This window comes from Anomaloglossus baeobatrachus, chromosome 3 (genome assembly GCF_048569485.1).
Source record: "Anomaloglossus baeobatrachus isolate aAnoBae1 chromosome 3, aAnoBae1.hap1, whole genome shotgun sequence".
Taxonomy (NCBI): Eukaryota; Metazoa; Chordata; class Amphibia; order Anura; family Aromobatidae; genus Anomaloglossus; species Anomaloglossus baeobatrachus.
The window spans coordinates 194638368-194655676 of NC_134355.1; the positions used below are offsets into that span (position 1 = coordinate 194638368).

At 42.9% G+C, this 17309-nt stretch overlaps 1 protein-coding gene across 1 annotated transcript in view; it reads right to left on the reverse strand.

The window, feature by feature from the left end:
• The window catches only part of NOX3 (NADPH oxidase 3), a 698296-nt gene that overhangs the window by 15175 nt on the left and 665812 nt on the right, over positions 1–17309 (reverse strand). The window contains exon 13 of the mRNA XM_075339672.1: positions 4583–4588. Coding sequence (XP_075195787.1) covers positions 4583–4588 — 6 coding nt within the window. The remainder of the gene's footprint in view (positions 1–4582; positions 4589–17309) is intronic.

The following is a 17309-nucleotide window of genomic DNA, read 5'->3' on the forward strand; positions in this document are numbered from 1 at the left end:
TTCATAAATTATTACAGGCAGTTCATACCCCATTTCTCTACTTTGGTAGCCCATTTGGTGGCCTTGACTAAGAAAGGTGCTAATCCAAAAGTCTGGTCTACTGAAACATCCCAGGCTTTTGAGGCAGTAAAAAGACACTTTTCAACTGCTCCCGTTCTTCAAAGACCCGATGAGAATAAGCCCTTCCTCTTGGAGGTTGATGCCTCTTTAGTGGGTGCTGGTGCGGTCTTGTATCAAAAGAACGGTGCAGGTAGAAAAAGGCCGTGTTTCTTCTTTGCTAAAACCTTTTAACCGGCAGAGAGAAACCATACCATTGGGGATAGGGAACTGCTCGCCCTGAGACTAGCCTTGGAGGAGTGGCGTCACTTGCTGGAAGGAGCAAAACATCCTTTCCAGGTCTATACAGACCATAAGAATCTGACGTACTTACAAACCGCTCAGCGTCTGAATCCTCGCCAAGCCCGCTGGTCCTTGTTTTTCTCCCGCTTTCACTTCTCCATCAACTATCTGTCTGGGAGTAAGAATAACAAGGCAGACGCCCTGTCTCGCTCTATGGTTTCTACCCAGGAAGAGATTGACAAACCTCGTCTTATTCTTCCCTTCAGGGTTTTTCATACGCTCTCCCCTGTGACGTTAGACCAAATCCCGCCGGGCAAGACCTTTGTTCCGCCGGATCGACAGAATGATATACTGTCGTGGGCCCACACCTCAAAGGTGGGTGGGCATTTTGGTATTAGACGGACACGAGAGTTACTCGAGAGGTGGTATTGGTGGCCACACTTAGCCAGCCACGTCAAGAGATATGTCGGTTCCTGCTACTCGTGTGCTCGCAACCGCCCGTTATGGCAGAGACCGGTTGGGCTCTTGCATCCTTTACCAGTGCCAGATAGACCATGGGAGGTGGTAGGCATGGACTTTGTGGGCAACATCCTCCAAGTAAGGGAGGAATTGCCTTATTTACTAATTATATTCCTCTGTGAGTTTAACAGAGGTATTGCACTCTGCCATAGTCTGCAGCAGAGTATTTGCACAGTGGACCCTGACTGTTTGATATTCCTTTAGGTTTTTTTTTTTATCAGACAGCCCCCCGTAACAAAGACCCAGACGAGGTGGAGTAGGCAGAAGCAGTGGCGTAACTTGGACAGACAGAGGATTGACACACAAGTTGTGGGATCGGCAAGACTTGTGCAGCAGACCCTTCACCATCTATCACCATAGTTACCCAGTGCCCAGTCAGCGACATGTAACGTCGCTGTCCATGCTTACTGGTCCAAGTATCGATGGTTAAATGCACCCGTTCACACACACAGTTTCTCAAGGAAGCAGTGATGTTGTGTGTGACATGCTGGTGTAGCGCAGGCACACCTTTCTTAGAGAAGTAGTGGCGACTGGGCATCTGGTACTGGGGCACAGCGACAGACATAAGGTCTCTAAAATCCTGTGTGTCCACCAGGCGGAAAGGCAGCATTTCGGTAGCCAAGAGCTTACAGAGGGATAAAGTCAACCTCTTAGCTTTGTCATGGGTCGCTGGAAATGGCCTTTTATTTGTCCACATCTGAGGGACATAGATCTGGCTGCTGTGTGTAGACGGTGTTGAGTAGGGTGTCCCTGGAAAAATGCAGGTTTGTGAGGAAAGTGCAGGCGTAGACATGATGTTGCCTTCATCCAACGTTGGTGCTATCGATGTCTGAGAGAGCTGTACACACGCACTTGTTTCCCCTTCCTAACCAACTGACGATCTACCAAGCAAACTGCCTGTTGCGGTTACAGTGGTGGAAGTTGTGCATGGAAAACCAGGTGTGACAGCTGTCCCCACAGTCCTAGAAGATGAAGAGCGCACGGATGCACTGGAAGGGGCAGGCGGTGGATGGTTCGCTCCGCTAGGCCGCATTGCAGCACGGTGAGCTTTCCACTGGGACATATGATATTTATTCATGTGATGGTTCATGGAAGAAGTTGTCAAACTGCTGAGGTTTTGCCCTCTACTAACAGAATCACGACAAATTTTACATATCACATGATTTGGGCGATCTTTTGCTATGTCAAAAAAGGTCCAGGCTAGGCAAGGCTTAGAGGGCATGTGACCTGCTGAGCCCCCCCGACTAGTGCTCAGAGGCAGAGTGGTGGCTGAGGATGCAGTTGTAGACGTGCTACCAGTACTACTCCTCTGTCCAGGAAGGCGCAAGGTAACTTCGTCGTCAGTAGCATCCTCCTCCACCGCCTCTGTTGACCTCCTCCAGTGCCTGACTGTGGGTTGACAATAGGTGGGATCTAGAACTTCCTCATTAAGCGTTGTGTTTGCACTCCCCTCACCCTCAGTCCGAGCCTCTTCCTGATGTGAACCAATATTTGTTGTCATCTCAATCTGGTATCTGTGTCTCATCGTCATCAGTATGTTCCTCATTGTCTATAACAACAGGTGTTACAGTTTGTGAATAAGGGTCAACATTATGCTCAGAAACATGGTCCTCACGGCCTGAATCAGAGTCACAAAGGTTCTGGGCATCACTGCAGACCATTTCCTGGTCTGTACTCACTGTAGCTTTGGAGCAGACCTCTGATTCCCAGGCCATAGTGTGACTGAACAGCTCTGCAGACTCAGCCATCTCAGTTCCACCATACTGTGCAGGGTGGATGGAGACTTCAGAGCTGGGAGAAAGCAAGTGTGATTGGGATGACAACTCAGAGGACTGGTGTTTTGTGGATGCGGTAGTTGAGGTGGCGGAGAGGGCAGTTGTTGGACCACTTGAGATCCATTCAAGCATTTTCTTTTTTTGGCCATCATCTACCTTTGTTCTAGTTGTTTGTGTCCGTAAAAAAGGGAGCACATCGGATTGTCCACGGTAAGTAGTAGACATCTTACTTTTGCTGGAAGATGGTCTATCTTCAGCAGATGTTAATGGAGCTTTGCCACCTTCCCCACGGACAAATCCTTTTTTTCCTTTTCCAACACGCCTCTTCCCCTTTCCACCAGCATCTGTCATTTTGCCACTCATTTTGATTGCGACAAGATTGTGCATTTAAAATGTGGTAGTAAAAATTGAGAGGTGGTGTAGATTGCAGCGGTGGTCTAGCTTTATTAACAGCAGAATAAACAACAATAACTATCCCTGACAATGCAACTACGGCCCTTAAACTGGCAGCATAGTTTGCTATTAGAATGGCTTAGTAACAATGAGTTTCAGTGTGCAATGCAGAGGTGCTGCAAATAGATTTGCACTAGTTGGACATTAATGGAAGTCCAACAGCCACTTTTAGGATGCCACTAAGTTTACTCAGTGTTTGCTAGTATAATGGCTTAGTAAAAATGAGTTTGAGTGTGCAATGCAGTGGTGCCGCAAATAGCTTTGCACCAGTGGGACAATAATGAAGTCCAACAGCCACTTTTAGGATGCCACTAAGTTTACTCAGTGTTTGCTAGTATAATGGCTTAGTAACAATGAGCTTGAGTGTGCAATGCAGAGGTGCTGCAAATAGATTTGCACTAGTGGGACACTAATGGAAGTCCAACAGCCACTTTTAGGATGCCACTAAGTTTACTCAGTGTTTGCTAGTATAATGGCTTAGTAACAATGAGCTTGAGTATGCAATGCAGAGGTGCTGCAAATAGATTTGCACTAGTGGGACACTAATGGAAGTCCAACAGCCACTTTTAGGATGCCACTAAGTTTACTCAGTGTTTGCTAGTATAATGGCTTAGTAAAAATGAGTTTGAGTATACAATGCAGTGGTGCCGCAAATAGCTTTGCACTAGTGGGACAATAATGAAGTCCAACAGCCACTTTTAGGATGCCACTAAGTTTACTCAGTGTTTGCTAGCATAAAGGCTTAGTAACAAGGAGCTGGAATGTGCAAAGGGCAGGAGGGTACAGTGGCAGGGTTGTGGGCCTATGTAGAGGAAAGGAAGCCTCACTTTATGGGAAGTCCCTGACCTTAGCTACACAGACGCTCTTATCTGTAGCTGTTAAAATCTGTTTCCACGGACCTGACTGTCACCTATGGCTCTGAGCCTGCTGTTATTAGCCCTTACAAAGGCTAAAAGAAACTTCTATCCCTATTCTGTATAGCGTTGGGTGTAGAGCATACACAGCAGTATCGGAGACAGGAGCTACGCCAGCGGTGACTGACACCCAGACGCAGAAGGCAGATAATGGCGTCCTGACGGGCAGATACCTGTTTTTATAATGCAGGAACATGTGACATGGACATCCTATCACACATGCCGTTGCTTCTCTGGCTAAAAGTCCACTTAGCAGTGTGTATGTGTCTGGGATTGGCTGACATGCTGGCCCGCCCCACTACACACGCGCGCTTAGGGAAGCAAGACAAGGAAAAAAAAAATGGCGATCGCCATTATCCCAGCAGCAGTGATCTAAATGCGCTGTTCCCGCATACTATACGCTCAAATTTCATAATAGTGAGAGTCACAGAGTGACTTACACTATTACAGCGGAAAGCCAGCTAGTAATTAGCTTGGCTTTTTGCTGCTAGAACCGTTGTCGAACGTAACTAGAACTATCAAGCTTTAGCAAAAAGCTCGAGTTCTAGTTCGATCTAGAACAGCCCCCAAAATCACTCGAACCGCGAACTAGAGAACCACGAACCGCGCTGAACTCTAATGTAAAGAACATAGTGAAAAAAGCTTTACCCTCCCAGAATTGGAGTATTCATTTGAACGCGTTCACAGGCTCCCAAAACCGACATTCTTAGCAGAAGAAATCCCCAGAGACGTCATTGTGAGATTAACGTTCTATAGAAGAAAAAAAAACTAATAGATCTTTTACGAAACAACAAAACTTTACCATCCCCCCACGAGAGCTTAAAAGAATTTATTGACCTTTCAAAGGAGACTTTGAAAAGGAGAAGAGATTATAAACCAATCACGGATGCTCTGAGGAAAAATGACATCTTATACCACTGGGGCCATCCAAACAATAATCTGATCTTCACATTTAAGCAAAAAACCATGTCAATCGAAGAGCCGGAAGAGGGGCTGAAATTACTCAAAGACTTGAAAATCGCATCTCCCCAACCTGGGAAGGAAAAAAAGATGATCCCAAGAGATAATTATCAGTGCACCCTCGCTCAAGTCCTTTATCTGAATCAGGACCACCCCAATAGGCAGAAAACACTAGCCCACAAGGAGAAATTTGTTGTAATATATCTCCCACAATATATCTACCTTGTAACTTCACCCCATGATTATGTTTAAAATAGTTACCTCAAGTTTACCTGACATGATCAATAACATGACAAAAAGTACCCCCAGCAGGAGGAATATCAAATGTCTAGACCATACCAAGAGAAAAAGCCCCCAAAAAAAAAACTATCAACCACCAAGATGACCACAAATTTCCTGACTATCAACGTCAATGGGTTAAACTCGCCATAAAAAAGGTTCTCATATGGAGGGACATCCAAAAATTCAAAGCAGATATAATTGGACTACAGGAAACAAAATTCGCCCTAGAAAAAACACCCAAATTTGAAGATAAATCATTCCCAACAATCCTTCTCTCTTCAAATGAAAAGAAAAAATCAGGGGTGGCTCTCATTGTAAGAGACTCAATAACATTTGAAAAACTGAAAACGATAATTGACCCAGAAGGTAGATATCTAATAATCATCTGCAAACTAAATAACACTACATACACACTAGCCAACATATACGGTCCCAACAAGGGACAAATTACCTTCCTAAATAGAGTACTATCTTTAATTAGATCACACCAAAGGGGATCTCTTTTACTTTTCGGAGATTTTAACGCCATACCTAACCCTAAATTCGACTCTTCCAACAACAGCAGGGTATTCAATGTCACTCTTGATTCTTGGATCAACCGAGAGGAGCTATACGACATCTTTAGATGCCTAAATACAACCTCAGTAGAATATACTTATTATTCAAACCCCCACAGATCCTTTTCAAGAATTGACCTAGTCCTTTCTGACATCAATTCTTTACAGAAAATTAAACAAATTACCATTCACCCTAGAGTGTGGTCAGACCACTCTCCCATCACATTTGAAATCCTCACCAATCATCACATAGATAAAACTTGGAGAGCGAACTCATTTCTATTTGCCCATCCAGACCATAGCCTAAAAATACAAGATGATTTAAAAAATTATTTCAAATATAATGACATAATAATAATAATAATAATAATAATAATAATAATAATAATGGTATAATGGTATAATGGTAATAATGGTATAATAAAGAATGACAAGAACTGCTCAGGCAAAGCCTGATATACTGCCCAGATTGGAAAAGTTAGCCATTACATAAAAGGTCTAGGTGCCCAGATTGGAAAAGTTAGCCATTACATAAAAGGTCTAGGTGCCCAGATTTGAAAAGTTAGCTATTACATAAATTGTCTAGGTGCCCAGATTGGAAAAGTTAGCCATTCATAAATTGTCTAGGTGCCCAGATTGGAAAAGTTAGCCATTACATAAAAGGTCTAGGTGCCCAGATTGGAAAAGTTAGCCATTACTTAAAAGGTCTAGGTGCCCAGATTGGAAAAGTTAGCCATTACATAAAATGTCTAGGTATTATAAAGAATGACAAGAACTGCTCAGGAAAAGTCTGATATAATGCCCAGATTGGAAAAGTCTTTAGTAACAAAAAAAACTAATGAAAGAAGTAACAAACAGTCAAAAAACTAATGCACAGCAATTCACCCAACACAGTAAATAGAAGTCTGCGGCTATGGCACAGCAATTACCCCAAAACAGTAAATGGAAGTCTGCTGCTATGGCACAGCAAGCACACTACTTCATTCCTGAAAGCATACAGGGTGGTCCGTCCAAAAGTAGTAGGTGGACAGGCAGCAGATGTGTAAAACTGGCTCAGTTGCCCTTAGCAACCATCAGATTCCACTTTTCAGCCCTTATCAACCAATCATATTCCACTTTTAATTCCTCAAAGACTCTTTGTAAAATGAAAGATGGAATCTGATTGGTTGCTAATGCTAAGGGCAACTGAGCCAGTTTCACTGATCTGCTGCTGCCTACCTGTCCACCTACTTTTGGACTGACCACCCCTGTAGTATTCTACATTCCGCCTGTTTGTCATTTAGGTATTATATAGAATGACTAGGAAATGTATGAACATCTGATGTATTTCATACTTTGATGACCCATTTCCAGCATTATATACATTGCCTAGGTATTCTATAAAATGCCTGTTTTTACACATTGCCGGTAACATATATAAATTCCTTAATAGGTCAGCAAATCTCACATATTTTGTGTAGGCAAACACTATAAAATTAAAATCACAAAATCCTTGTTACACTGAAAAAAACCCTGAAAATTATGATAGTTGTCTGAGAGCATATGTAGTCTGAATACCCCTACTCTCTCTTTAGGTGATGAAGATATGAACCCAGTAGAGATGTAGATGTAATACTGGAGATACCCGGGGTGCAGAGATAAGAAAAAGTTGTTCACATTGCTGTTCACGTTGTCATTCTGATTAAATACTGGAGTTATCAGGGCTGCTGAGCAGAAATCCTATGCTCCATGCATTTCCCACACTTTTGAAGACATAGAGAGTGAGCTAATGGCATCAGGAGTACCACTTGAGCTTCCCCTATAGCTATCACATCATATGATCGAATGCAGGAGGCTATCATAGCCAGTATATAATATAGGGGCTGACAAAGGAGCACCATTTTATCCTTTTACAAAGTAGGGATAGGATGTCACTCAAAGACTTTTGACAGCTCTGGGATCTGGGCTTCACATGAACTTGTGAATTATTTTCATTCCTTCTCTCTCAAAGCTGATTTATGGTGGAATTCTGTTTTTTGTACTTAAGGATTATAACCTCATCAGTGCTCACTGGATCCTTCAGTAGATCTGAAAATCTTCTGTAATCAATGCAATCAGTATGTTTTGCAATAATAAGGTTGCTAATGTCTTAAGACAGCTCACTTGTTTTACCCATTATGAGCTGTTTCTTGTGTGGAACCCTTTTATAGGTCATCACCTCAACAAGCTGATATCATTTTTTAATTTAAATGGCAGGATTGCATTGTAAATACTGGTGTATTTCAGTTGGTGTCATAACTTTCCATTGGCAATTTGCACCACTCTTTTGACATGCGTTCAATAGTATTTTCCTGTGTCATTTCTCATTATTGCAAATAACTTAATTTATGGACATCTGTGATTTGATTTCTTTGCCTGTGTGGGTTGGATGGTTTGTTACCAACATCTGGTGAGAAATTCATGTCAATAGCACATTGAGAAACCTATTTACTTAGAAAATTGGTGATATGTGCAATACAGCATGGGAAGCAAATAAAGGGTGAATTTGAGGACACAGTATGGGGAACAAGGCGGGAACAAATTGAGGACTATATGGGGAGCGAAGAGGTAAATTTGAGGACATAGTATGGAGAGCAAGGGAGCAGGATGAGTGTGGATACAATATGCAGAGTGAGGGTGGGGAATATATGCAAGCCCAGTATGAGTGGAGAGGGATAGATGTGGACATAGTATGGGGATCGAGGGGGGAATGTATGCGGAGACAGTATGAACAGTGAGGGGGGACGAGTGCAGAGGTAGTGAGGAGACAGTATGGGATGAGAAATATGTAAGGGGGCACAGAATAGAGACTGTGTAGTGAGGGCAGAGCGGTATAGAGAGGGTGCAGAATGGAGGGACAGTGTGAGACCATAGCAAGGAGGGGACAGTATGTTGGAGTGAGGAGTGTTATGAGAGGGCACAGTATAGAGACTGGGCAGTATAGGGGATTCAGTGTAAGAGGACAGTGTGAAAATAGGGCATAATATAGAAAGAAGACGGCAATGTCAATTGCATGTACCATAAGAGTGACAGTGTATGAGTCAGGATGGGCAGGAAACACAATGAGGAGCAATTATTTATTTTGGTGTACAAAGCAGGACAGATATTTTTATTTAGGAGCATTATAATCATTCAGCTATTTTTAAAGGTATCATGCCAGGAGGAGCTGCAAAAGACTGGAAAAGATCGAAGGCTGTAGAAGCGAGCTGTGAATGTGAAAGTCATCATGGTATCTGGACAAGATGAAGAAAAGAAAGACAACTACTTGGATCACAGTCAACGTCATCTATAGGGTACCTGGATGTAATGTTTATTTGTGATACTGACTACATCACATCAGTACTGTAGCTCTTGTAAGGGCTGTAGTCTGATGATGACTTTATAACAACAACTCTCAGTATCTCCTTTCTCCTTACCATTGTTGAGGACGTACTGGAATTTGTAATTTCATGCGATACAAATTTATATGGGCCTGACCTGACATTACAATTGATGTACCATACAAGCAAAAGACTAACAATGTTTTGAAATTTTGAATTTCAGGCTCCATATTTGACCATCCACTACAGCATTAAGCATGAGACTACCCTCATTTCAAAGACAATCATCTAGTTTGTCTCATAAATAAATTTGACTTGGAAATATTTAGCATATGATTAATTATGCAGATTCCTGTCATGTCACTGCATTGTTACTTTTTGCTCCTAAAAATATAAATGTATTTTTTTTATTATTTTGTTAGTATTTTATAAATCCACCTTTGGCTTTCAACACTGCCTGAATCTTTCTGATTGTCCCTCCAGTGGGCATTCTCTCAATTAAATTCAGGCATGTGTCAACCGACATCTGATCCTAGGTCTCTTCTACACGTTCTCAATATCGATGCATACTGGTTGACTCACATGGGTATGTATACAGCTATTTCTTCAATTCTACCCACAAGTGTTTGATTGGGTTGAGGTCTGGTGATTGTGGGGATTAATCCAGCACCTATACTTCCTTGTCATTGAACCATTTCTTTGCCAATCTTGACATATGCTTCAGTTCATTGTCCTGCTGGAACACTATGTTGTCCGTTTCAAACCTATAGAACTCGAGTTTACAAAGTAACTTGGCTTGAATGATTTTCTGGATGATGCTGTTTCTCTTCTCTTGGGAAATCTTCTTCATGGCTGCTCCACGATTCTAACTAGTGACCTTTCGTTTGAAAATCAACCTAATAACACACTGACCTTTTAGGGAATATGAGAAAAGGTTGTAATTTGCAGTATACAGAAAGAAAAAAATTTAAACACCAGGAGTAACATAGTAGCAATGCAGTAACATGACAAGAATCTGCATAACTAATCATATGCTAAATAGTTACAAGTCAAATTTATGTATACGATAGCCAAGATGATTGTTTATAAAATCAAGGCCGTCCCGCACTTAAAGAAGTAGTGAATGGTGAGATATGAAATTTGAAATTCAAAAGTTCAAAATATTGTTACCCTTTTGCTCATCACTGTATACGTATTGTAGTTCTGGTTATGTATTACTGTAATGATGAGTTTTCATTATATATTTCTGTACTGATGGGGGTTATATGGATGTTTTTCTGTACTGATAGATGTTCTTGTTACGGAGTTGACAGCTTAGGAAGGAAGGAATAAACAATCCCACCGTGCTATGGATGGAATATAGCTGCTTAGAGCCCAGAGAGTAGGATGAACAACGGCAGACTAAAGTAAAGCAGAGTATCAATGAGTGCACAAAGACTCTGTGTTAATTGCACACTGACTGTGCAATCAGTAACAAAAAAGTAATGCAAAATTCAACCGATCCGCCTATAAGCAGTGTACTGCACGCTTATCCAGCGTACACACCGGTACTATAAATGTAATTCAAGTGGCCTGCCTATAAGGGTTGCACAGCACGCTTAACAAGCATACACACTGGTACTATAAATGAAATTCAAGCGGCCTGCCCATATGCGCTGCACAGCATGCTTAACCAGCATACACACCGGTACTATAGATGCAATTCAAGTGACCTGCCTAACACCCACACACCATAAGGGTGTAAAAAGACTGAGCGCCATCCAGCATCAGTGGTATATATAACCTAAACCCCGCCCAGACTAAGCTCACGCCCAGTCAATGTGGGTGTCGCCAACCGGCCAATCCAGGGATACCACGTTATGCGAGCAGCTGACGTCCAATAGCCAATCAGAAGGTTCCACGTTATGCACATGCTCAGTGGACCTTTTTCTGCACTTACTCTCTGGCAGAGCAAATTCAGCCTGCGCATGTGCAGTGGCCGGTTTTATGCACTTAGTCTCTGGTGGCAGGGATGCCAACAGAACGTCACAAGGTTGAGCCAGATGTTGAGACTGGCGATAAGCCGAGTAGGGGCCACAGTCGCAGAGGGAAGCTGCCTTCGGAGCATAACAACACCTTTCGTATAACAGCCCACTCACTCTGACGTTCAAATGCCACAATAAGCCCTGAGGCTTGAATATTCTCCTGGGTCTCCCAAGTTCGGTCTTTCAGAACCATAACCAGTCCAATCCAAAAAGATATATTTGTTGCCTTTGACCATCTTGGACCATACGATGGAATTAACTTCATAATCATCCAAAGATGAATCAGGGTCCACCAGGAAGGAACTTGAAAACTTGTTCAAATGAACTGGTTTCAACATAGAAACATGAAAGGTATTAGCAATAGTCCAATGAGATGGTAACTTAAGACAATAGACTACAGGATTAATCTGGGCAAGAATTTTGAAAGGAACTTGGGAGACGCTACTCGAAACTTAATGTTTTTAGAGGATAACCACACTAATTCCCTTGGGGAGAAAGTAGGAGCTGGGCAGCGGCGCATGCCAGCTGTTACTTTCATACATTTCTTTGATAAACATATGGCTTCCTGCGTGTGATCTCAAATATCTCTAGTCTCAACAGCCCACTCTTCAACACTCGAGATAGTGGATGGGACGGGCATAGTACAGGAATTCGAGGATGCCAACCATTATTCAGGACGAAAGGTGTTTGTCCAGTAGCTTCGGACACAGAATTATTCAGCGCAAATTCCTATCAAGGCAGTAAAATGGACGAGTTATTATGACTCGCCAAAATGAAGTACCGTAGATACGTGATTAGCTTTTGATTTGTTCTGTCTACTAAGCCATTCGTTTCAGAGTGATAGAATTGAATCTGTCTTCTGCCTATTTTTAGCAACTGACAGAGTTCCCTCCAAAAACAAGATGAGAATTGTGGGCCCCTGTCAGTGGTGATTATGTTGGGCATACCATGTAAACAGAAAATGTGATTAATGAACAATGCTGCTAGAGCTCGTGAGGAGGGAATTCTTAGTAGAGGAACAAGTTGAACCGTTTTAGAAAAATGATTGGTAACAACCCAGATGGTATTGTTACCATGGGACTTGGGTAAGTCCACGAGAAAATCCATCCCGATCATTTTCCACAGTCTGTCAGCAATCGGTAAAGGGTAAAGCAATCTAGCAAGTCTATGTCTGGATGGTCGATTTCTGGCATAAGAGACACAAGCTTGCACAAATTCCTGAATGTCCTAAGCCAGACGAGGCCACCAATAAAATCTGTCTAGAAACTGAGTAGTTTGTTTTATTCCAAAGTGACCCCCGATTTTAGATTCATGTGCCCAAGCAAGAACATCATTTTGCAAGTTTGCGGGAACAAACGATTTTCCTGGTGGCACTTCTTCTAAAGAGACTGGTGTAACCGTACAAAGGCTATTGGAAGGAACAATTAGACAAGGTTTGTCTTCCTCACTAGACGGATCAACAGACCGGGATAGCGCGTTGGCTCACATGTTTTTTTAATTGGACAAAAGTGTAACAAAAAATTAAAATGATAAAAAAACAACGACCATCTTACCTGTCTGGGATTAAGATGTTGTGCAGTTTGCAGATAAAGCAAATTTTTATGCTCGTTAAAAGCCTGAAAGGGAAATTTCGCTCCTTCCAATAAATGCCTTCTTTTGGAGAAGGCCATCTTCATAGCCAGCAATTCCCTGTCACCAATGGAGTAATATCGTTCTAAGGGAAAAAGCGACTTGGAAAACAAAAAAGAGGGATGTTTGCGGCCCTAATCATTTTTCTGGTAAAGTACTGAACCTGCCCTGATGGAAGAAGCATCCACATCAAGAAGGAATGGTTTCTTAAGCTCAGGTCGGTGTAGAATTGAGGCCTTGGAAAAATGGGTTTTGAGAGATGTAAAAGCACTAGAGGCTTCATCATAACAAACTTTAGGATTAGGTCCTTTAGCGTAAGTGCAACTAAAGAAGCTGCTAGGGTAGAAAAATGAGGAATGAATTGGCGGTAGTAATTAATGAAACCGTGAAAGAGTTGCATGGCTTTCAGTGAATGGGGGTCAGGCCATTTCAATACTGCTTCTAGTTTGGTGGGATCCATGGCTAGCCCCGTCCCTGAGACAATATACCCCAGAAACGGAAGGGACTTCCCTTCAAGTAAGCACTTTTCCAATTTAGCATAAAGGGAATTAGTTCACAGGTGTTTAAATACCTATATCCCTAATGTGTGCTGTCATGTTCGGGGAAAAAAATATTTATGTCGTCAAGATAGCAATTCACAGAGGATTGAAGGAGATCATGAGAAATTTCATTCACAAAGTCTTGAAACACTCCGGGGGCATTACACAATCCGAAAAGCATGATGAGGTACTCGTAATGACCATCTCGAATATTAAAGGCTGTTTTCCATTTGTCACCCTCTTGAAAGCGAATGAGATTGTTTTTCCCCTGGAGGTCTAACTTTATGAACACCTTGGCTTCTCCAAACATGAGATAATGGGCAAAGGGTACTTTTTTTTTTTAGTGATGGCAATCAACCACCGATAATGGATGCAAAGCCGCTGAGACCCATCTTTTTTCGCCATGAAGAAGAAGACTGCACCAGCTGGGGAAAGAGATTTTCTTATGAAGCCACTTTCCAGACCATCTTAAATAAAAGCAGACATGGCATCAGTTTCTGGAATGGAAAGCGGATATACACGTTCCCGAGTTGCTCCTGCACCAGGGATCAAGTTAATAGGGCAATCATAAGGCCGGTGAGGAGCAAGGGTTTCTGCGGCTTTCTTAGAAAATACATCTGCATATTTCCAGTAATGTTGGGGAAGTGTAGAGAAATCAGACTGAACTGCCGAACAGACCGTCTCCACATGTGTTAGAAAAGAGTGGTCTTCACAAAAAGTACCCCGTTTGAGTATCTCACCAGAAGCCCAGTCAATATGTGAAGAATGAAGGTGCAACCACGGCAAACCTAAGAGAAGATCATCCATACCATCAGAGAGGACCAAAAAAGAGATGATCTCCTGATGCTTAGGTGCTATAGTAAGGGATATAGGTACAGATTGATGGCATATAACTTCTGTCAAAGACATTTACTACCCGCACCTTAATAGGTTTAGGTAGCAACAGAGGAACAGCATGTTGATGAGCAAACGTGAAAACATGAAATTACTGTCTCCCCCGAGTCCATACAAGCCCTTGCAGATAAAGTCGACTTCCCAATCGACAGTTTAACTGGAAACAATTTTAGAGAGGGATGCACCATGGTCTAGTGACAGTCACTAGTAGAGATGAGCCAGCCTCTAAAGGCTCAAGTTCGGTTCGGTTCGTCGAACGGAGGCCATATTCGAGTTCGGTTCGGCGACCCGTTCGAAAAACCTCTCAAACCCCATTGAAAACAATGGGAGGCAAACACAAACACATAAAACACATTATAAATGTACACATACAGTTAATAAACATTGCCATAACACTTACAGGTCCCCGTGATGCGTCCTGCACTCTGTCTCCCACCACTTTTTCTTCCGATAATTGCTGCGTCCTCCCGGTAACCAGCACTGATGATAGGATCTTCCGTAACGTCAAAAAAAAGTATGTGACCAGTCACGTGTCTATTATCTCATTGGCTACAGACTGGTCACATGGCTATGACGTCATGCTAGGTCCTGTCATTGCACTCTCCGGTACGCGGTGATCGTTTCAGCATCTCCGTATACCGGCAAAATGCTCTGGCACATGGTCGACTCCCCGTTCTGCTTCCCTGTTCTGATATTCACAGGCTGCCACAGCCGGTCAATAACGGAGATCACCGTTGCTATAGCAACCCGCCTGTCAGTGGTGATGTCACCGCTTACAGCCTGTAGCCTCTGCTACTCACTGACTGAGTGAATAGACTGCAGTGCACGGGCAGCACCAGCGTCTTCCTCCCATGCAGTGCTGTCTGATGTAGCAGAGCTGCATGGGTTGAAGGAGAAAGAAGACAGAAGACCATGGATCGTGGAGGGATGAGAGGGATTAATAAACATGGAGTCTCTAATGTGTCTGTGTATTTATTTCTATTGAAGTATTTTTTCTCTGTGTGTTGTCTTTTTTTTTTAACCCTTCATTGGAGATTCTTAATGGCCGGGTCAAACTTGCCTGACATTAAGAATCTCTGATTTATTACTAGCTAGTAAAACAAAGCTAGTATTGACTCATTATCACATAGCAAGCCACCCGGCTTCAGGGCAGCTGGAAGAGTTGGATACAGCGCCAGATGATGGCGACGGGTGGCTCGCTGGGTAATAATAAGGTTAGGGCTAGCTGTATATTATCAACTGGCTCTAAGCCCGAAATTCATGGTGTCACACCAATATTAGACATGGCCACCAAGAATTTCTAGTACAGATAAAAAAAAAACACAACACACAGAAAAATATTTTTATTAGAAATAAAACACAACACAATTAGTGACTCCATCTTTATTGAAATAAAGAACCCCCCTCCACAGTAATCCTGGGTCAAGGCACCCGGGCCGTCCAATCCGGATCCAATATCATCTGATCGGTTTTCTGGAAGGCAAAGCGATCAGATGATGTGTCAGGTTCAAGGGCCTGAATCACGACACAGCAGCTGATTGTACAAATGGCTTTTATACAATCAGATGATGCATGAGTGCAAAAAAAAACAAACCAAACTACACACTTCTGTGCAGACTCCTGTCCGACAGCATCAGCTGATAGTTTAGCCGGCCGAGAGGTAAAAAGCCGGCCTCACCGCTCGACTTATAGTGTCAGCTGATTTTGTCAGGTGACCGCATCAGCTGATCATCGCCAGGTCTGAGACAGAGAGAGAGTGAGAGAAGAGAGAGGAGAGAGAGAAGAGAAGAGAGAGAGAGAGAGACTGACTGAGGCTGACTGACTGACTGAGACTGACTGACTGACTGAGACTGACTGACTGAGACTGACTGACTGACTGACTGACTGACTGACTGAGAGAAAGAGATAAAGCAATGCAGACTCATTCCGTGAACTGCTCCGATTTTAGAGGTGTGGCTCACAGCTGGTGTCCGGTTCCTCCCCTCAGTGCATAATTAAATTAAATTAAAGTTCTAAATAAATAATCCTAATTTAAAATAAATTAAATTTTTTACCGGGACAGCCGGGGGGCTAGAACTCGTGAACTAATGCTTCTGAGTCGAGCGCTCTAACCATTGAGCTACTGACTCTAATGAAAAACATGGGCAGATTTGGTAATCTTGATTTCTGCATTGCAGACTGAAGTCTCAGATTACAGCGCAATTCTCTTTATGTGCTATGTGGAGAGGACACAGAATGCTCCCTTCATGTAGCAGAGCTGACAGTGTCGTGTGGATTACTTCGGACCTGGATTGTTGTTTTGGGATTAATAAAATGGTGAAAGAGGATTTTTTTTGTCTTTTATTCCAAATAAAGGAATTTTCGTTGTGTGTGTTTATTTACTTTCACTTACAGTTTAATCATGGAAGGTATCTCGGGGAGACGCCTGGCATGATTAAATTAATTATTATCCAGATTGCCACCGCACCAGGGCAATTCGGGATGAGCTGGGTAGAGTCCCGGGACTGTCGCATCTAATGGATGCGGCAATTCCGGGCGGCTGCTGGGTGATATTGTTAGGGTGGTGGGCTCCCCATAATGTGGTGCTCTCCATCCTGACAATACCAGCCTCCAGCTGTGTGGCTTTATCCTGGCTGGTATCAAATATGGGGGAACCGCATTTTTTTTCTTGTAATTATTTATTTATTTTACTGCACGATATAGACCCACTTGCCGGCGGCTGTGATTAGTCGCAGTGAGACAGCTGTCACTCATCGTGGGGGCGTGTCTGACTGCAACCAATCATGGGCGCTGGTGGGCGGGGAATACCTGATTGAATAATGAAGCGGCAGCCATTTTCTAAAGAGGAAAAGATGCCGCAGATTTGTGACAGCTGTGCAGCAAGACGCCCGTGATCGGTGAGTAGGACAGAGAGAGGGATTGTGCTGGGGACGCAGGATGCATGCAGATAGCAACGTGTGCACATAGCCTTACTGTAAAAAGCCACGTTTTTGTTGATCGAACCATTCTCGAACCTAACTCGAACTGTCGAGCTTTTAGCAAAAAGCTCGAGTTCGAGCTCGAACACCCCCCAAAATCACTCGAAT